We start from the raw sequence: 22,221 nt of genomic DNA on the forward strand, positions 1-22,221 counted from the left end.
GGCCACCAGCTTGTCCAGCTGACTGCAGAGCCTGTCCTCGGTCAGGCTGTCCTCCTCCCCGCCCCCCCCGGGGGTCCGGCCCTCCTCCCCGGGCCCCCCACCTTCCTCCTCCGTGCTCTGCCCGTCGTCGATGCTGGACAGGATCTGCGAGTGCGCCGACGTCACCGAGTAGTTCCTGGAGGACGGCAGGCCCGAGTCGGGCGAGTCGAACTCCACCAGGGGGCGCTCCTCCGGGGGGGCGGCCGGCGGCACCAGGGCGGTCATGGTGGGGGTGCCGTCCTCTCCGCCGGGGGTCTCCTGGCTCCCCGCGTCCGGCTCGTCCACAGACATGAAGACCTGAAAACCCAGAAACACCGACTCGCATGTCGAATTTCACGAAACAATTAAAAGAGCGTCAGACATCGGTTCATGAGAAACAGTGAAACTGAGAGAAACGCCACATTATAAATGCTCTAATGATCTAATGCGGAACTGACTCAGACTTTGTAAAAAAAAAAAAAAAAAAAAAAAGAAATGTAAAGACAAGCGTTATACTTTTTGATATTTTAACTTTCAGTTCTTTCTATTTATTTTGTTCACCCCCCCTGTGGAGCAACACTGCAGAAAACTTCATAACAAAGTACTTGTATTCCAATCTATTCTAATGATGTTTCTCCACACAGAGTAATAAATGGACCTTTACACTTGAAACACAAAAGTTCAAGGGCCTCTTGTTTAGTTTATTCTATTGATTTTGAATAAACTAAACTAAACCTCCGCTGTCTTCAGTGGTGGGGCTCATTTTACGTTTTCCTGTGTGGCTTTTTTTTTTTTTCCTTTCTTTTATTCATTTACCTCACTGAGCTCTTTATTCTCTCAGCTGAGATTTCAAACCACAGCAACGGCAAAACTCAATTGCAAAAAAAACGCTCCGAACCAAATGCACGTGGCTCTTTTGGCCTGCAGGCCGGGTTGGATGAGGAGGCGTGAGGCGCCTCACCTCGTTGCTGAGTGTGGAGTCCCTGTGCACCAGCCGCAGGACGTGGCTGTCGATGCTGCTGCCCGACGACAGCTTGGCGAAGATGGCCGACTGCATCTCCTTCTCCCTCTGCTTGACGATCACCTCGCAGGCCTTCCACTCCCGCATCACCTGCTGGTAGCGTTCGCTGATCTTCGAGTCGATCTTCACGGGGGAAAATAAACAACGCGTCACCCGGCGGGCGGGAACAGAGGAGAGTTCGACGGACGACGATCTTTGTGTAAAAGTCATGTATTCTGGTTCGGTGGGATTTATACCTTCATCTCCGATCATTGGCCTCAGTATCGACATCCTTAAAACTCTTTAGCATGTAGCATGTAAAATGTAGCACGTAGCGTCACTGAGCACTGACACTAATGTGTGTTACCTGGCTCATGTCCTTTTTGCCCATGCCGAACTTGTAGTGTCCGAGCAGGAAAGGCCAGACCTCCTTCCTGATGTCGTGCTGAACTCCGCCGTAATACACCAACCTGAGCAGCTCCAGCTCTTTGTAGTTCTGCGAGGGAAGGGGAACGGGAGCACATAGCCAGAGGAGAAGGATGAGGCATGAAGCAAGAGAGGGAAGCGCATCACTAATGCATGATGGAAACGAGGGATCTGTGATCTGTACAGGGCACGACAGACGAGATAAAGGACCGAGATATGAATAGAGCGTGAATTAGTAATGATGGCTTTGTTGGAGCTGATGAACGATTACGGCGGCGTCACGCTGCACTCTGTAATGAGGCTGCACATCACTGAGACCCATTAAATTTTCATGGGAGTGGAGGAGAGTGTGCCGAAGACATCCTCCCCGAATCACGCGGAGTCCGCATCTGCTCTGGCTGAGGGAGTGTGTGTGTGTGTGTGTGTGTGTGTGTGTGTGTGTGTGTGTGTGTGTGTGTGTGTGTGTGTGTGTGAGCGTGGGAGGAAACCAAAGAGAAACGAGACAAAACGATGTGCTGGACGTCGTGACGCTGCGCCATCTCCTCAGGCGGACACAAACTGGTTTGCCAGACAATGAAGAAGAGAACACTGAAGAAAACACGCCTACCCAACAATTCTAACCTGTTCTGTCCACGCCACCTTGGGTCAGGTGTGGGTGTAGTTCCACATTCAGACAGCAGATAGAGCCCAACATAAGGGTTGTGTCTGAGCTGGAAGCTCCTGATTTTAAAATCAGACTCAGAAAATGCAGTGGAGGACCCGACAGGCTTCAGATTTATTGAATCATTATGGTTCATTTTAGAGTTAAGCTCTGAAAAGTTAAGTTGGAAAATATGTCATCTCAAAGTACACAGGCTGATTCCATTTTTTTTATGTCGTTCTAAATTCTAAGTTACCGTTGCTGATTGAGCCAATTGATATATACATATTGTGGTTTCATAGTGTAATTTATGTTAAAACAATGAAGAATAAAATTACTAGAATGTTAAGAGTAATGAATATTGGTTAAGAGTGTAGATAAATATGTTTACAAAAAGACTCAAGTGAATAAATAAGTTTGTGGGTAAAATACATTGTTAAAAAAAGTTAGACTTTGATTAAAACGGTTAGAATACAGACATCAAAGTACAGGATTTAATTTTACAAATAGAAAACATTTTAGGTTAAAATGTTAAATGTTAAAATAGCAGAAATTGTATTTATTCAATAAATAATTTAAAATAGTAAAAAGCTCAGGTTGTTCATTCATTGAAAAACATTTGAATAGAATTTATTTCTTCCTTTGTCTCTTTTTCACCCTTTTCTTTAAGGTTTTCAACCTGAAGCTGGAAAAGCTGGAAAAACTGAATAAACCCCTTTTATAAACTGAGTTGGCCTCGCGTCATTGTACATGAGCTCCCTCCGTGTCCTGTCGAGATGACCCCCCCCCCCCCCCCACCACCAGGTGGACGTCTGACACACTAATGGGGGGACTCCTGCACCCACCTTGCAGTCCTTCTGGTACTTGCTCCACACCTCTCTGCTGAGCCCCCCCGACGCCTCGCAGGGTCTGTCCGGCGGCACGATGCTGTGGTTGACGAGAGCCGACAGGTGAGTGCGCACCGTGGACAGGTGTCGGCAGTAGGCCAGCCCTGAGGGACGGGTGAGACAGAGACAGGAAGTCAGGACAGGTGCCTGGTGTCTTCAGAGAGACACGAAGGTGTACTTAATGGTTGATTTTGGACTTCGGTTGCACAATATACAAAAGTATACATAAAATACTGACTGATTTAACTGTGATTACTTGTGTTTCAGTGCGTGATGCATTCACAAAACATAGTGGATCAACTAATAAATTAAATTCAAATCACTAATATTCCTAATTATTTTATACTTGGTCAAACAAAAGTCACAGGGAAACCGTCAAAGACAACAAAATGGGAAAATAAAACTGGCAAGAGTATTTTTCTGCCAATTACAAACTAGTGGAGCTCGATATCTGTTAGGTGTCAAACATCAGGAAGTCTCATCCACCCAAGGCTGAACTGGAATTTCTCAATAAAAGTACCTTCGTTTTGGGATTTCAAGAGAAGAATGAGAGCTGAGCCCAGAGTTCCAGTAGTAAAGTGGTGTATCATCAGCATTAAAACCACACTGTGTGGATAAAATGTGCAAAGAAACTTGGACAAAAGCTCTAAATGTGAAGACGTGGTGCCCAATGTTTCACTGCAGTTTACCTCCAGGAGGCATCCTTTAATCCTTTAATATAGCATAACGGTCAAATTGAGCTGATTTTCCTCTGTAAATATAAACTTTTGTTTGGGTTTTAAAAGACGTTATTCACCTTCTTTTTTTTTTTTTCCCACAAGTGGTCTTAAATAAGTATTTGATTTATCCACAAGAGAATTCTGTGTGTGTGTGTGTGTGTGTGTGTGTGTGTGTGTGTGTGTGTGTGTGTGTGTGTGTGTGTGTGTGTGTGTGTGTGTGTGTGTGTGTGTGTGTGTGTGTGTGTGTGTGTGTGTGTGTGTGTGTGTGTGTGTGTGTGTGTGTGTGCGCGCGCCCTGGATGAAGAAAGGGAGTACTCACATCCGTAGAAGGCTCTGGAGACGATCTGCCTCTTCATGTTCTGACAGAGCATCTTCAGAGGAACGCTGAGGAAGATTTAAAGATCGCCGGTTATCTTCACCAGAAGTCGCAGCTCACTCCTTTAGGTCTTATGACAATAACGCTCGTATCAATAGTCGGTATCGGCAGCTAAAGGTTCGTATCTATACTTGTATTAGTCTTTTAAAAAAGCACGGTGCTGTTCCAGCACTGGGAGGCTCCTCCAGGGGCCGGCGGTGTCTGCAGGAGAGACACTGAAGCTCCTTCCTTCCTGCTGCAGTCACAATGTTTAACCAAGCTGCTCCCAGTAGATCACAAACACACCAACAAACCGGACAATTCATTACCACCTCTGTGCAATAATAATGTTATATAAGATGTCATCGCCACCTGATTACACTTGTATTTTTTATTCTAACTTGATTTCATTGCAATAATAATCTATATAGTCCTTATATGCACTGTGTATAATGGTGTCCATACAGTCTATAAAGACTTACATCTTTAAGCTACTGGCTCTTTTTAACTATTTATTTGATGATACTTTCTTTTACTATATTTTCATCTAATTGTTAAGTTTTCACTGTGTGATTTTTAGTTTTCTTCTGCTGTCCTGTAACACTGTAAATGTCTCCTTCTTGTGAGATAAATATAGGATTATCTTTTCTTATCTTATCTTAAAAAGTGGTGTCGGTGCATCTGTTCTTGAAATGATTAAATTCTATACAGTGACTGTAAGTAACTGGTGTGAGATTCTCACTGGGAAAGTTAACTAAACAAAAAAAGCCCCACATTCATTTAAAAACCTTTTTTTTTTTTTAAGCTATCTGTAATAAAACAATGACGGTGAGCAAGAATCCAATGGTGATGCGAGGACGTCAGGTGAGGTCTTGTGACGTACGTGTGGATGTCGGCCGTGTTGTGGACGCAGGTGCAGCCGGCCGGGTAGTCGAAGGACAGCGCGGCCCCGGCGGCCGCGGAGCAGGACTGGCACAGCAGGGAGTCGTGGGCGCTTCCTTCGGCTTGTTGCCACGACGACGGGCTGCCTCCAAAGCCCTGCATCTCCATCATCTCCCCGTGGTCTGAGCCAGAGAGAGCGCCAGTGAGAAGACAAGAGAGGAGGGTGGGGGGCGTCGCATAATGGACGCTGCTTTAATCTGACCCCCCCTTTATAAATCTTCCATATTATGACAGAGGCCCCTCAGCTCAACCAAAAATACATCTTCCCATGTATCACTGCTTGAATTCATTAAGAGATGAGGAGATGGAGGGACACTCGTCTTACGTGTGAGACTTGGAAAAACAAGTGCAGAGAGGAAATTAAAGGGGAAAGGAGAGGGTCTGGGGGGGGGGGGGGTCAGGCAGAGAGGATGCAAGGGACGCCATGCTGGTCCGGTTCAGAGGAGACAGCCAGCCGAGGACGACCAGAACCAAAGAAGAAGAGGAGGAAGGAGAGGGACAGGAGGAGGACAGAGGGGGGGGTGAAGACAGAGGAGGAGAGGATGGGGGTGGTTTGGGGGCGGGGGGGGGGTTGGCGAGGTTCACGCTCAGGCCGTGCAGGATGCAAAAAAACAGAAAAAAAAGCCCAGAATAAAGACGAGAGACATTGAAAAGGATTCAGCTCGGAAACAAATGGACACCAGGACGAAAGGTTCACAGAAAGGAGGGGAAGGAAAGAAAGAAATGAAAAAAAAAATCAGATCAAAGTTCAACATTAACGAAATGCTCTTCACCTTAATTCTTCAGGTTGGAGCTGATGACCTGTCATAAATATGAAGCTTTGCTCATTCAATCACCCCCCCAAAAAAAAAAAATCTGAGTATAAACCAAAAAAAAAAAGAAAAAAGGAACAAAAAAAAAAAAATGCTGTAGTGAGACCGAACGCTCGGCCTCCTTGGATTTTATTCTAATTTAGTGTTTTTGGGCAACCCCAACTCCCCCCCCCCCCCCCCCCCCCCCCTCACACAAGGACTCCACGTCTCTACTACTGCGGAACCCCACAGGACCGGGATGGGGGGGGGGGGGGGGGGGGGGGTGGGTGGGTGGGGGGGGGTTAGTGAAGAATTACAGTGAACAGCATCGCAGCAAACCACTGCACAGACAGAGGAGAGACGAGAGAAAGAAAACAAACAAACAAAGAATATGCAGAAACAAAGTCGTTCTTAATCAAACAAACAAATAAACAAACAAGAACGGGCGCAAACTCCCATGCAGAAACTGTCAAGCATGTTGCAAGTGAGAAATGAAAGGACAAAAACACGAGAATATAGAGAGAAATTAAAAGGAGTGCAAAAGAACACACGAGATCAAACGGGTGAGTCTCGGCCAGAACTCAACAATGAGGCAGTCAACAAACTGCAACTCCCACAATGCAAAGCAGCCAGAGCTGGAATACCACACAACCCCAAACCGGGAACCATCGTTTCACCTTTTAATAAAAATCAACCTGAGTATATCACTCGAAGCCAACACAGATGAAGGAACGTTTCCATTGGACTGCAACTTTAATTGAAACCAAAACAGTCAATTCCAGACTTTAATGTGCGACGATGTGTTTCGTTGGCTTGTCCCCTTTGTCCTCCTTTGTTTTCAATATATTTAAAAGGACATCTTTAATTCACACGACGTCCAAGTGAAAATGTATCATTGTTGTATTTTTTGTTCCAGAAACGTTTGACGCAGACGACGTCTATTTAACATGGGGGGAAAACCACGTAGTTTTCATGTTGGGCCACCAGTGGGTGCTGCTGTTTGGTTTTTTTTGTAACAACGTAACACAGAGAACCGAGGACGTCCCAGTGGACAGACGAACAAGCTAGATCGTCGTTCCGGGTGACTCTCGGCTATAAAACCACCAAGTCCAGTCGTGACTCTCCAGGAAGTGTCGATTTGTGTTTTTCCACCTTGGAAGCCGTTTTCAAAAGTTGCACTTCCAGTGGCTCCGAGCGCCACTGGGATGTAAACAGACCCTCGAAACACGACAGAATTTATTTTTGTTTTCGCTTGACTTCCACTGTGTAAACAGGCTTTTCGTTTTCTTTGTTGGGTCTTATTCTACAATGTGAAAAGTGGGGATGGGAGGGGGAAGGGCAGCCATCCAATCACACTTCAAAGCATCATGGCTGTAATCTCAGATCAGATTACATTAGCGTCTAGCGTCACATATTTGTTTTACTGGGCGGCAGACGAGGGCACCCCTCTTCTGGGTCGTGGGTCTGGAGCAAAGAACCATTTGAACCACGAAGTGTATACACATAAACACGTGTGTGTGTGTGTGTGTGTATGTGTACAAATACATATATATATATATATATATATATATATATATATATATATATATAGTCCATAGAGAATAGTTGTTTTTTATGCTTTTCAGTTTGGTGTGGATGTAAACTTTCCCAGCCGACTGCTCACTGTTGTGTTTGACAAAACGCACACACAGGCACGCAGAAGAAGCTTTTGGGGGGGGGGTTCAGGAGGGGTGGACGGATAGGAGGAGGAGGAGTGGGGTGGGGTGGGATGGGGGCGGGGGGGTTGGGGGGGGTGTGTTAAGGTGATAAAAACCTTTCATGACATTAGGGTCTGTGAGGTTCCGCGAGCAGATCATTGAGATCATAGCATGGAGCCTATCTTCCTCTTCCTCGTCATCGTCCAGCGACGGCGCGCGGCTGCCCGTGGTGTGGTGGTAGTTTATAGTGACTGCTCGCATCACAAGGGGGGGGAGGTAACAGAGAACGCAGTTAGAGGACGAGCTCCCCGTGGAAGAGACACACTGTACACACTGTAGACAGGCTGTATACGCGGTGTACACACACACACTGTATACACTGCACACTACAGACATTACAGTACTTTATCCATCGTACACACTGTGTACACTGAAAACACACTGTACACACACTCCGGGGCCCTTATGCACACACACACACACACACACACACGCACACGCACACGCACACGCGCACGCACACGCGCACGCTGCACAGGCCTACTCACTGGCGTCGTATCGATACCCCGGGTACACGATGCGAAACACGTAGTCGGCGGCCGTCTGCTCGTCTCCGTTGCGGTCCTGCTCCATCAGCCGGGCAGAGCTGCTCCTCTTCCTCAGTTTGGGGAAGACTTTTCCCTGCGGGACACCAGCAGTCAACAACAACACCAGCTTTTGGCCTCTCAATGAAAACACAGGCGTGTTTTGTTTTTTTAACATCGTGTGGGATGGGTGAGGACCAGAAAGGGACAACATTTTGCTCTGGCCTCGCCATTACCTTGCCCTTCTGGGACCACAGGGGAGGCTCCAGTTGCCCCCGGGGTAGTAAACCCGTTTCCAGGCAGGAGAGGAAGGCGAGCAGGTGGCCACCGGGGGGGAAGTGCAGGGGGGGCCGCTGGATCCCATCCTGACTGACCAGGACCAGAGTTCCACCACAATCCGCTGGGAAAAAAAAACAACCCACACATTCAAGAAACAATGTCATAAATCTAAAAGATGTTGGTGCTTTATTCGGGGGGGGGGGGGGGGGGGGGGGCTTACGTCGCTGGTGGCAGTGGATGCAGACGATCTGGCGCAGAGGAACAGTCAGTGCATAGTCCCAGTAGATGCTGACAGACAAGGGCAGAGAACAAGGCATTTCAAGATAACAAAGGGACGACAGTACGAACACTGTGGACGTCAGTCTGCACCTCTTCTCCAGGTCGCAGTCGCCCAGCGTTCCGTTGATCAGCTGGTTGGGCGTCCACTTCAGGGTGAGGGTGTCTCCAGCCTGGTGAAGCGACAAGTAGCCCCGCAGCACCTCCATGTCCTTCTTCTACAAAGCAGACAGAAGCCGGCGTCTTTCGTTCAAAACTCTTCATACGTCATCCGCGTGAAACCAATTAAAGTTCTGTATAAACATAATGCTGCTTCGTCACCCGTCAGTCGACGTCCGTGTCCCAATAAGGAAAAAGAAACATCATTCAGCACAATGTACAGTTTTACCAATATCTGGTCGACACGCAGTACTGGTGAGGTCTCCTCAATACGATATTATACGCAGGTATTACGTCACCGGAAGGTTTGCATGAGATGTAAAGTCGACACATCTCTTTTGTTTAAAAACGACTGAATATGAGTTTTCCCTTCATCCGTACAACGTCCCCATTGAAGATAAGGCAGTCTTCACGCCATAACAATTCATCTGTACGGTGGGAGTCGAGGGTGGACTCATTAAAACTGCCAGAGCCGTGCAGCACGGAGGAGGATCCCACGATTCAAGAGAATCCTCCTCGTCTCCAGTGTCTCGGCGCCGCAGGAAGAACACAGAGGCGTCTGTCGCCGCCGCGTCGCAAAACAGCCTCGGGGAACGCAAGACTTCTGATGGGGAAAAAAAACCTTTATATTCTTCATAAGTTTTCATCCAAGAATTTACATAAAGGTAAGTGGGAGTGTTCGGAGTATGGAGATATAACGGGCAGGGTTCACCCACGCCCTCTTTTTGTTTCCATTGTGTTGTTATAAAAAAAACACTAATAAAAAAAAAAAGTATATATATATTTTTTTGGTTTTGTTTGTTCTACTTTCTTGTTTATCTGTTTTTATTCTATTTTATTTACTTATATGTCTGTGTCCCGAAATAAGTTTCTCATTTAAGGGTGGGAGGAGACAAGGGACAATCATGGACGTTTACGAAGGACGTAGAAACAAAACTGGTACCTTTGGATATTACCTTTTTTTTTTTTTTTTTTCATTTTCCTGATACCAGCCTGTATTAGACTAGCAGAAGACCTTGTCCTCAGAGTGCTGCCCCATGGTGTTCTAAAAGTGAAACGAGCGGCAGAGCTCCTCCTCAGAGTCTGCTTCTGGAGGTTTTCCTGTTTCCTATGTGGAATTTGTCGTTTCTCCTCTGTAAAAGTGTCGATTCGGTTCTATAGAACTAACACTGACACCCTCTGGTCTGGAGCTCGTCCGTGACGGGAGTCTCTCCTCGACGTACCGGCTGCACCAGGACGTTGTTTTTCCCGTAGAGGAGGTGCGTTCTGGAGTTCTGATGCAGGGACTCCACGTACTCCCTCGCCGACGCGGCAAACCTGTCGTCGGACATGCTGCCACTGGACTGCCGTTTCCGGATCTGCAGAACAACAACAACGACAACAACAACGTCTGGTCACAAAGACGCTCTAAGCCGCCGGCCGATGAGGACAATGGACGACAATGGACCTCTCACCCCCAGAGCAGGCCGGCGGCCGGCCGACGCGTCCTGGCCCCGGTGGGCGCCGTGGATCCGGTGACGCTGGACCAGCTCGTTGGCGGAGGGGTCTGTCCAGAAGTGGTCGGAGGTCTTGAGCTTGGTGTACTCCAGCGCACAGGGACCCACTGCGGGCGCCAAGCAGAGTCACGTTTACTTTCAATACATCACTGTTGTTTACGGTTTCTCTGAATGAAAAACTTACGAAAAACAAGAATCTAACAATCTTCTCCCGTCTGATTTTCATTTTTTTTTTTTTATGTTTTATCTCTTTTCAGTGTTCGAGTGAAACAATAAAATATACGTTCGTTCATTCATAATTGCAGATATTGCCATTAAAAGCTCTTCATCCTCGGTGCTACGTCATGCATTTACATTAGTAGTTTATTAGAAATTAAATTCAGCAGGTTTTCATTGTCCCTATGACTTTTGCTCGTCACATTAATGTTTTGCTCTTTCCTTTGTTTTATAAAATATTATTTGATTGTTTATTTTTTAAATTGACAGTTTTGCAATTTTTTTCTAATGATCAGTTTTCCTTTTGCCTGGTCATATTAATGTACTATCTAAGTATTTAACTTCAGCAGAAACCCTTTTGGCCTTTAAATTTGTCAACCTATGGATGAAAATGCTTATTTTATTTTGTTGACCATTGACTGAAGAAATAACTAAATAATAAAAATAAATGAATATAAAATATTTGTAATTTTATCCATACTTATTTTTTTGTGTTGTTTAATATGAAAACTGAATTTGTTAACTCATTTACTACTAATGCTGCTACTATTACTATTTTTACTGTAAATTCAACGACAACAAACCGCAAATGTGTAAAAATTGTTATTTATTCTTAATATATTCTGTTGAGATTAATGTTAAATTTAACGAAATTAACATTAATTCTAATATTTTACCTTTTGAATTTGTTTACTTGTCTAATTCTAATGTTTTCTTTCTCTCCGTGGAAACAATCACTCCTCGTTTACTTTTTCTAAACCATCTTCTCTCCATTCTTCCGTTTCATTTTCAGGTTTTGTTGTCCTCCTCCTTCTCATTCCTCGTCCAGCATCAGAAGAAGTCTGACCCGCTTGCTTGTTAATAGTAGAAGACGTGTCCAGATGATTGAATGAAGACGAGAGACGTTTGCTAAAAGTGCGCCGGTTCTGATGGCCTCACCCAGTAAAGCTGCCAGGATGGGTCCAAACACCGAGTCGTGCATCAGCGCTTCCCTCTCGTAGTATTTACTGCAGAGCAGAAGGCGGCACACGGTCATCCAGATCCTCAAACATACTCCGTACGCCGCCGCCGCCGCCGTCGTCGTGGAAACGGCCGCAGTTCAAAGTAAAAGGGCTCCACCACCCACCTGGAGTTGTCCACGATGTACTGCACCATCCTGTCCAGGACCTTCTCGAACAGGGCCGTGCGGACCCAGATGTGCTTGATGGCCTGGGCGGAGAGCGGCTGCTGCGGCCGGCTGCTGGACGAGCCCTGCCTCCGCAGGGACTCGCTGCCCACGCTCTGGGCTCTCCTGGAGACGACACAGACGGGTTTTCTGGTAACTCAACAGCTCTGCAGCACCGGCAGCAGCCCAGGGGAATTCAACAGCCGTGGGGGGGGGGGGGGGGCAATAGGATAAAAGGTGGATTTACTCCATCATCGTCGTCTCACAGTAAGACGATCACGGGTCCACCTGTCCAGGCGTGTCTGTCCTCACCTGGACAGTCTGTATCTTCCTATAGGAACTGACTGGTCGGCTTCGACCGCCCCACTTGTCCTGGACATCCACTGGAGTGGCTAACGTACGCCAGTACCTCCTTCTGACCAGCAGGTGGCAGCATTATTCTGGCTGTAGCTCTGCTCAGTTTTTAAAAAGGTGCTCATAGGGTGGTTTTGCAGTGAATGAACGTCAAGAGGCTCAATGAGGAGGCATCAGCTGGCTGTGTGTGTGTGTGTGTGTGTGTGTGTGTGTGTGTGTGTGTGTGTGTGTGTGTGTGTGTGTGTGTGTGTGTGTGTGTGTGTGTGTGTGTGTGTGTGTGTGTGTGTGTGTGTGTGTGTATTAGCAGTCACAGTCACGACGTTCTCTATCCCCCAGCGTCTGTGAAAAAGAGAGGTTTCAGCGAAGTCACGATTTTTGCGGTTCCCCACTGCTCTCGAGAATGGTGTGTGTGTGTGTTTGTGTGTGTGTGTGTGTGTGTTCACACCAGGGTGACATTAGACGAGACGAGCTTGAGGAGCAGATTTCTAAAGAGTCTCTCAGTGTTTCGCACACACATGAACACATGATTCTCTAATGTGACATCAGATTTTACACAAGTATGTATTTATATATTTATTGGTTTGCATGCATTTGACTAACTTTTTCGCAAAAAACTACTGAAATCCTCAGAAATGATATGTCATCATCCAATCGACTCGATTTTGAGACGTTAACGACTCACCGTTTCTAAATAAATCCAAGAAAACTGTAAAAAAAAAACTGTCCCATACAAAGTGGATGAGAAGCTCCTCATGGAGGAGATCTAAGGAGATCAGTGTCTGTTGCCATGGAGACACTCCCTGCTCAATATTTCACACGGTGATGTAGCTACCTGACAGGCTAGTTAGCATTGATATGAGCAAACGGGTCACTCGCTCGCGATGCTAATTTGACTTTGCAAAGAAATATGGCATTGGCGAAGGATTATGTTCTAGTTTATACCCGTTATAAGTATTTTGCTGCAAGTTATAATCTAGTTATTGAGTTTGTATTGTGCTGTGTTTTCAACTAGAACTTTTAGTTTTATATATTTAAAAAAAAAAAAAACCTGTTCACTTTTAACATAAAATGTAAACTGGAACTTTAATTGAAGTGCTTTAATTAGTGCAGTGTCTTTATTTCCCACTGCCCCTGAAGGCAACACAGGCCAACCCCAAGCAACAATCAACCATTTGACCAATGAGCAACAGGCAAAGCAGCCATTGTTTCTATACTTTCAATGAAAACGCCTAAATGAAGCCGTTTCTTCACATGAAGCTGAAGCCGACTCGCCTAATTTTGAAAACGGCAGATGTTTGTAGATCTTTGGTGATGAGGAGGAGGCGTTTAATTGAAATGCAATATTGTGTTTGGCAACTGCTTTTTATCTCCATATCTGATATCCATTATCTGAACTTCGGATGTCAACAAATCTCAACATCCAGCGAGCAGAGCCGATCCCAGCCACGTTGCGTTTTGAGCCGACTGCTGAATATGAATGTGAGAGGGAATATGTCAGGCTGATTAATATCTGCATGAGGCCGACTTCACATCTCCAGGCTCCCGTGATCCCGCTGACATTTTCCATCTTTTGCTTCGACGGCCGACGCACTGGCGAGTAAAAAGGACGGGATTTGATCAGAATATGCAGATCTCCTTTCACTGCACTTCATGGAGCCACAATCAAATGTTGCGTTTTAACTGACGGTTTTACGTGCCGATGTCTGTCTGTCTGTCTGTCTGTCTGTCTGTCTGTCTGTCTGTGTGTGTGTGTGTGTGTGTGTTAATGACAAGCCGACGTGAGTGTGTGACGACAACTTGGTGCATGGCATGATGGATTAAGCCTGTGAGATTAAAGGTTTGTGTCTGGTTGCATGCATCCACATGAGTGCATTTATCAATTAAGATTACCGTATTTTCCGCACTATAAGGCGCACCGGATTATAAGGTGCACCTACATTGATTGACATAATTTACAACTTTGTTCATATATAAGGCGCACCGCATTATAAGGCGCATGGAATAGACCAGTGGTCAGCAACCTTTATAGCTCAAAGCCATTAGGTTACATCGTCCACTAATTCTAACACTCAGAGAGGTGCACACGCATTATTTTGATAGTCCTACCTGCAGCCTATGCCAGGAGGACACTACACACAAAACCTTCTTCACTGCTGGTTGACAACTTACACCTACCGGTAATAAATTAAACAACATGAACTAAGCAACAAAAACACAACACAACACAATTATTACCGACACCACAAACCAAATATAACCCCCAATAATTGCATTTAAAACACCACAAACAGAAACTCCCATAATTCATTGCAGCTATCGGCTGCACTGAGGAGCTCAGGATGCAAGGCATGATGGGAATTCATGTTTTGTGTTGTTGGAGGTTATTGTGGGTCGTTGTTGGGCTTGGTGTTGTGTTGATTGTGTTTATGCTGTGTTTTTGTTCCCCAGTTTAGGGAGTAATTATTTCATCTAGTTTATTTTGGTTTGTTAGAATGTTGGTGTGCAACCATGAGTGATGAATGTGTTGTGTGGAGTGTCGTCCGCTCTGAAGATCCGGTTGCGAAGTTTGAGTTGTCAAAATAAAAGCTTCTGGTTGTTCAGCTGTCAAATAGCAGTCTCGAGTAGAGCAATTCTTCCATATATAAGGCGCACCGGGTTATAAGGGGCACTGGCAGCTTTTGAGAAAATTTGAGGTATTTAGGTGCCTTATAGTGCAGAAAATACGGCATGTAGCCACAAAAACTTTTAAAAGAACTTTTAAAAGGCGTTCTTCATGTTCTTCCAGAGTACGACCAAAAACAATGAGGTCATCTTGATAGACAAGACATTGCAACAAGTTCATGTCTCCTACCGCCTTTTCCATTAATCGTTGAAACGTGGCAGGGGCTCCTGTGATGCCCTGGGGCATCCGCTCAAACTGATCAAATCCGAGCGGACAAATAAATGCAGTTTTTTCTTTGTCTTCTTCAGACATGGCAATTTGATAACAGCCAGAGCGGAGGTCAAGCACAGAAAACCAATGGCTTCCTGAGAGCCTAGTCAATGCATCGTCAATCCCAGGGAGAGTGTATTGATCTGGTCTAGTTTTCAAAGTTAGAGTGCGACAATCAATGCACATTCTAATTTTACCATTGTTCTTGCGGGCTATCACTATGGGAGACGCGTATGGGCTGCGGGATTCTTTAATAATCCCTGCTGCGAGGAGCTCTTGTAGATGTTTTCGGATAAGTAAATTTGTACTTTATATTAAACATTAGTACTTGGTATAATGGGAATTAACATTTTTCAAGCTATCGTTGATTCATGCATGTTTGTGTTGTTCGCTGCTTTACGCCTGCCAGGCCACGAATCATTGTACCTTGTACTTATGAGAAGATATTTTAACGGCGCCGCTCTGAGACGTCTTCAACGTCTCTGGCCTTCGGGCCGGAGGGATATCTTATCTTGTAGCGTTCCTACCTTCTCAGCTCACATAGAAGCATACTTACACACACAAAGACACATACACCAGTGTTAACCTTGCTTTGTTGTATCATGGAATGGGAATGTAACCACCCACTTCAACATTTGGAAGAATTTTACAGATTGATGAACGAGCTGTGACTTCACTCTCTGCCCTTGTGCAAGAATCTTGATTGTTTTGACTATTATTGGTCTCGATACTGGGGTTGTCTCTTTTCTATCATTCTAGCAATTTTTTCACCTAACATTTTCTCACGTCATCAATGTCAGCTGGCTTTAGCCGTCGAACTCGCTCTCTGAATGGACTCGGGTCTGTCAACTTGATGTGGTGCTCCTCCACTTTCGCTAGTCCCACATCCCATTCTGACAATGAGAAAACTTCGGGCTTATCAGCCAGCTTTTGGGCCAAGATGTTTTTTCCAGTACTCTGGAATGGGAGAGTCACCAAAGTTGAAGGCAGCTGGGTCAAGTTTCTTAGAAGAACTCTCTGCCTGCTGCAGCTGTGTCACAACATCTGCTTTGTGACCATGGGCGAGCACCGTGCCTTTGGGAATGGCTTTTGGTTTGACTGACTCATTCTTTAACAACACGGGGAATCGATTGTAATCCATCTCAGCAGAGAGAAGGCCACAAGGTGGCATTAACACTCCAGCTGGAAGTGCTCCTGTAGGAGGGGTCTCCACTATGAGTATGCTGTCTTTAAGTGGTTCATTACTTGACACCTCGCAAATGGCAGAACACTCACGACCAGGGGGAATAGTAAGAGGTCCAGGCCCAGCCCATGTTATGACAGCCACGGGACCATTCTGTAGAGGTCGTGACCTGGTCTGGGTGCACACGCGCATTAGCATGGGCTAGCTTGAGATCACCTTTACCCTTATGGGACTGGGGTGCATGACTGAACTCTCTGGCATTTGTACCCATAAGGAGGGACAATTTCTCTGGACCATTAGCCTCTGGACAGACCAAAGCTAACACCACCTTGGGCTATTTTGGTTGAAACAATAGTGTTGATTTTATTGTTTCACATACTGTACTTACCTCAGCTTCTCCAGCTTTTAGTGGAGTCTACTTTAGTTGCCTTTCGTGTGAACTCTATATGGTTTTGTTTGCTTTTTCTGTTTCTAGTTATCGACTCTTTTCATTTTGTAATAAATAATCATTTATTAATTTTAAGTCGAGTGAAGCCATTTTTGCTTGAATCCGGCCCTGCCCCAGTGTACTATTACCCCCTATATACTAACTAGCTACCTGGGGCTGGGGTTACAATTATATCAGCACGTGTGCAGTGAAATTTGATTGTGCATAATGAGATTTAGGCGCGAGCACAATCGTAGGTTTGTTATACAACTTACATGCTGGTGATTGTAATTTGTCTGTATGCAGGCAGAGTCGTTTTCCATTTTGTACTCACCATCTATTTTGAGTGTGTTTGAGGGAAAGTCGGCATGCGCAATAACACTGGTCTGGTCTCCGAAACAGGATCAATACAAGCACAATCAAGTGAGCGCCGGCACAGATCCATGTGTGCACAGAAAAGATTTCATGTGTGGGAATGAATCTGGTGAGTGAAGGCATGGATCAGCGTGCCGTCGATATCATGTGGTCCCCTCAGAGTTTGATTTGTGATTCACACACTTTTGGGAGCGCAAGTGCAATTTACGTGGAAGCCGTCGATATCATGTGGCCCCCTCAGAGTTTGATTTGTGATTCACACACTTTTGGGAGCGCAAGTGCAATTTACGTGGAAGCCATCGATTTGTCCATCGGCGGATCAGGAGATCCGGGTCGGACTCCGCGCTCAAACATTTACACGACGATGTCTCCTTTGCCAAAAGCCACTGTGATCTCGGTGGAGGCAGATCTGTCGTAACAGAAATGCAGCTCTCGTCGGTGGAAACGACTTTCGTGTGGACAGAGGATCAGCCACCAAGTCCCAGGAGAACATGGACGCTCTGGAGGCCGCCATTGTTGTTATTGTCTATCCAGGTGCCCGAGCATTTTTTCCCCACCTTCTGAGTCGTTGTCAGTGGCTCCAAGCACCGTTATCGTGTAAACGGGCCCTTTACTAGATAAACATTAAGATTCCAAGGTGTACGTAGTCTGAGGTCTGCTTTTGTACCACAGGAGCAATATTCCGCAGCACGCAAGGCGGCTGTGGAAACGGCAGGCTCACAGATGAATGTAGATAAGAAAAATTATAATAATAATATTCTGGTCTTCAGCCTGAGAACCAGGAGGCGGAAAGGCAGGAGCGGGAGGAGGAGCAGGAGGAGGAGAGGAGCTGCTGCGCTTCTCATTCATCAGCGAGGAAACTGAAGACAGAGGCTCAGAAAGAAAGAAAGAAAGGCGTTCCAGGCATGAAGAGGAGGAAGAGTGTTTAATGTCTCGTATCTCATCATGCTCTCTATTGTTGGTTTCTTTTTTCTTTTTTTCCCCGCCGCTGTTGGCACAAACCTCATCGCCATGGCAACCAGGGTAAATGAGAGATGCGGCCCTGAGGTTGTATGACAGTCTGAACGCGGTGAGACGTGTGCAGAACTACGTTCACGTGCCGTAACAGGCGTTACTGTTGTGTGCGCAGCGTCGGTGGGGAAATAAAGACCGGCGGCGGCGATGGGAAGACGGAGCATCGAGCTCCAGGTGTAGCCACACGTTTCACTCCGCTGATTTACATCGCATCACACAACGGCGACTCACCGGACTGCGTAAACTCTACTCTGTGTGTGTGTGTGTGTGTGTGTGTGTGTGTGTGTGTGTGTGTGTGTGTGTGTGTGTGTGTGTGTGTGTGTGTGTGTGTGTGTGTGTGTGTGGCTGCAGCCTCAGAGAGACTCATGGTAGCCATGCGGCCTGGGCTAATGGACAATTAATGGGCTTGCAAACAGCTCAGCTCGCGCCAAAGTGCCTGCAGACAAAGCAGTTTGTCCTCGGTGTGTGTGTGTGTGTGTGCGTGTGTGAGTGTGTCTGTGTGTGCGCGCGCGCGCGCGCATACATCCCCAGAAACAAGTGCACACCTGCACAGCTTGCACCGACAGGACTTATTTACAGGAGTCGAACACGTATGAGTACTAACCTTTAGCTACCTGGCGACACCAAGCACCGACACCAAGCACCGACACCAAGCACCGACACCAAGCACCTATACCAAGCACCGACACCAAGCACCGACACCAAGCACCTATACCAAGCACCGACACCAAGCACCGACACCAAGCACCGATGCCAAGCACCGACACCAAGCACCGATACCAAGCACCGACACCAAGCACTGATACCAAGCACCGACACCAAGCACCGACACCAAGCACCGATACCAAGCACCGATACCAAGCACCGATACCAAGTACTGATACCAGACCGCATTAAAAGCCATGCATTCATACTCTATAAACAAATGACACACGAAGACTATTTGTCCCCCGAGATGCACCTTCGCAGAGCCTCTGCGTTGACGCTAACGTGACTTGACGGCTCCAGTCTACAGTGTGAACGGCGCCGGGCGTAACGCAGGGCTTCACATTAAGGATTTAACTTTTTACTGGTCCAGACACATTTTTGTTTTTGTTTAATGTAAATGTAGAAGCTTGGGTAATGTAAGAATTGGACCAACATAAAAAACACTTGTAGTTTCTTTAATAATGAAGATATCTCAATGAAACTTTCAAGGAAGGCGTGTCTCTTTATACTCTTCAATCTGAAGGAATAATAATCTATATTTTAAGTTTGCTCTTGTCTGAAATATATTTGATAGTATTAAGATTGGAGCTGCCATACCCTACTACCATACAACTACATACTACCTACTGCCACACCTTATTTATTGTATTAGTCACTTTTTATCCATGTTTTATTTGGGTCTATACAAAAAAAGTGTCTTGAATTGAATCAGAAGGAAGAAGCGCAGACTTCTCACCGACAGACAGTTTTTTTCCACCGATCTTTCTTCGACGTAGAACCGGAGTTAGATAATCGAGTCCACATGGTGTCTTAACTGTTTGCCTCAGACACTTTTACTCTCTCGCTGATGCTAATTAGTCGTTCCGGTCTATAATCAAAGCTACACCACCGGTCTTATTATCCCCCGTCACAAAGTGGGCCGATAGGGAAAGGAGAGACTTTTCCACTCTCATTATAACGGACAAGTCACTCAATTTGTGCTAATTGAATTTGGGGCGCTGTGTCAGGTGCAGTCCCTGGTGTCTCGCAGAGCCGCAACTCAAAACCAACATTTAGCAAGCAAACAGGAACAGTAAGCAGGAACCTGCCGTGGATCAATTCTATTATAGAATTCTCAATAATCTAAAGTTGAATTGAATTGACCTGTCAACACCTTAATGCATGAAAATAATACAAAATGTACCTTCCACATGTGTAATCTAACTAATAAACCTTTAGCATTGTTTAGTCTTGAAATTCAATTTTAGGAATCAATTAAAAAAAAAAAAAAAAAGTCTATATTTTGTATACTATGTTTTGTATTCACAGACTTGTGAACTTAATTTCTGTGCGTGTGACAGGTTTTAGTAGTGCCTTATTTTGAAATTGGATATGTGAAAGGAAAGATCAAATAATACACAATGCTTATGTACCTGTAATAAGTAATATTTATATTAAGTATTTACATTAGAATATTCTTATTAGCAAAAGGTAAAGTTTCATATTCGGGGTCCAAATTAATTATTATTATTATTTTTTTTTTTTTAATTGAACAATAACATTTACAAACTCGAGTGGTAGCTGAGTATGCAATCAACAAACACAAAGAGAATGCAGAACAAACAAACAAAACAAAAATACAAGAGGGGGGAAGCAGTCAAATGTGCGTAAACCAACTAATACAGGTTATTCATCACAAACATTAATCTGGGATTTTTATATTGAAATAAAATCAAGAGAAAGAGACATATCTTTGTACGGTATATATTTTTTGGGGAAACAGCAGAGTATAAATTTATTTTTAAAGTTGAAGGAGGGTGTCCTATTCCCCCATTGATTACAGTGTAAATGATATTTTCCTAACAACAGAAGTATATTAATAACGTTATATAATGCAGGGTCTGGGTGCTTTTTATCCTCAACCTTGAGAGAAATCCAATCTTTTATATCACCCCAACATTTTTATTTCTTTTTTGATAAGAGGATGAGGCGACTCATTTTCCCCATCCATGGCGTCAGATTCTATGCGTATATATCTGACACCATGGATATGTGTGAGTGTGTGACGCACCTGGTGAGGTCGGCTTGCTGCTGGAGCTGCTCCTGGACTTTCCGACACACGTCCCCCGCCGTCTCGTAGACTTTCCCCACCTTGGTGAAGAGGGCGGCGATCTTGTCGCTGCGGAGGAAGCCGGCCGCCCGTCTCTTCAGCTGGTGGCCCAGGCAGGCCTCGATGGCGGCTGGACACAAGACAAGCGGGAGTTTGACGGACGACCGGGGTTGATATGTCACTTCGACATGTGGCCGGCGGGCGAGTCGCTGTCAGGTAACGTAAAAGTATTGATCTGCATCGTGTCTCGACCTTCAAACCATGATATTTGATTTTTCTATTTGGAAATAGCAATTGTACACTGTTATTCATATTGTGCAGAAATACAGATATACGAATAATTCCTCTTTTTTTTTTTTTTTCCTTCCCCCGTGTATTTTTAACTCACTGCAGCTTCGCATTCACCGACACTTTAGTCGACACAAAGTTGTTTTGCGGATACACAAAAACCCACAATAGCTGTCAAAGAATTGCTGGGACATAGAAAAATGTGACACCCAGAACTATTTATAGAAGTGGGGAGCTTACAGTAGGGAAGGAGGCAAAAACACCATACTTTAGAAAACGTTTAAACAATTCAGAGAAGTCATAGAACATCTTTAATATAGTTGATCCATTTATTCCAAATACAATAAAATCTGCTTTTTCTTGTTTGCATTATGTAGGTTAACGTCTCCATTTTGATTTAAAAAAAAAAAAAAGACCAATAATGCCAATCCAACCTTGCAGAGAAGGTGGAGGTGAAGTTTTGGGAAGTAATGGCAGACATTTTTCTATGATGTCGTAAAATTGAAGTTAGTGTGGTCGCATTGAGCTAATGTACCTGTTGTCCTCTAATTTAATAACATTTTCTCAAAAGGAAGAAGGGATTCTGGTAATCTTCCCTCCACCAGCTCCCCCTTCTCTACCAGAACACGTCTTTTCTTTACAATTCCCACACTGAATGAGTCTTTTTTGTCCCAATGAGCTGGACAAAAGGAGAAACCTCGCTCCACATCTACGCAAACATCAAGATTGATTCCAACTGCAGGCTTTCTCAGAGATTTGCTAATGGACTTGTGTGTGTGTGTGTGTGGACATAATGTCATTAGTGAACACTTTGCTCGGTGGCTCTTGTTCCAGTGGAAGAGTGACGGACGCTGATTAAATTCAGAATCGACGCGGTCACCTGAAATGTGATTTTCTGTAGGGCGGTACAATCGCCTCGCGACACCTTTGAAATGATTAACCGGGCCGGAGGTTGGAACTTTTGTGCAGCTGCTCCCGCTTTATGCTCTCCGTTCATCAGCAACGAGGCTGGGATCATATAAACTTTAATGATCTCTGAAATGTGTTCAGAGCAGAAGGGAAGTGAGGAAACGGCTTCAGAAGTCCACCGCTTGCTCAGAGGAGCATTTAAAGCTGAAGAACAAGTCGTCACATGAAGGAATTATGTGGATCCATTAACATGATTGCAGGGAAGGTAATGCGATTACACGCTCGTTCATCC

At 45.2% G+C, this 22,221-nt stretch overlaps 1 protein-coding gene across 1 annotated transcript in view; it reads right to left on the bottom strand.

The window, feature by feature from the left end:
* sgsm2 (small G protein signaling modulator 2) overlaps window positions 1–22,221 on the bottom strand; it is a gene marked incomplete at its 5' end in the record, with an annotated part of 62,407 nt that overhangs the window by 3,679 nt on the left and 36,507 nt on the right. The window contains 16 exons of the mRNA XM_080513836.1: window positions 1–336; window positions 980–1,162; window positions 1,386–1,514; window positions 2,930–3,075; window positions 4,010–4,074; window positions 4,929–5,109; window positions 7,592–7,726; window positions 8,024–8,156; window positions 8,296–8,459; window positions 8,559–8,626; window positions 8,708–8,832; window positions 9,997–10,131; window positions 10,228–10,376; window positions 11,425–11,492; window positions 11,612–11,776; window positions 20,694–20,862. The exon at window positions 1–336 is cut by the window's left edge and continues 48 nt beyond it. Coding sequence (XP_080369962.1) covers window positions 1–336; window positions 980–1,162; window positions 1,386–1,514; window positions 2,930–3,075; window positions 4,010–4,074; window positions 4,929–5,109; window positions 7,592–7,726; window positions 8,024–8,156; window positions 8,296–8,459; window positions 8,559–8,626; window positions 8,708–8,832; window positions 9,997–10,131; window positions 10,228–10,376; window positions 11,425–11,492; window positions 11,612–11,776; window positions 20,694–20,862 — 2,351 coding nt within the window. The remainder of the gene's footprint in view (window positions 337–979; window positions 1,163–1,385; window positions 1,515–2,929; window positions 3,076–4,009; window positions 4,075–4,928; window positions 5,110–7,591; window positions 7,727–8,023; window positions 8,157–8,295; window positions 8,460–8,558; window positions 8,627–8,707; window positions 8,833–9,996; window positions 10,132–10,227; window positions 10,377–11,424; window positions 11,493–11,611; window positions 11,777–20,693; window positions 20,863–22,221) is intronic.

The sequence above is a fragment of the Blennius ocellaris genome, assembly GCF_963422515.1.
Source record: "Blennius ocellaris genome assembly, chromosome: 2".
Lineage (NCBI taxonomy): Eukaryota > Metazoa > Chordata > Actinopteri > Blenniiformes > Blenniidae > Blennius > Blennius ocellaris.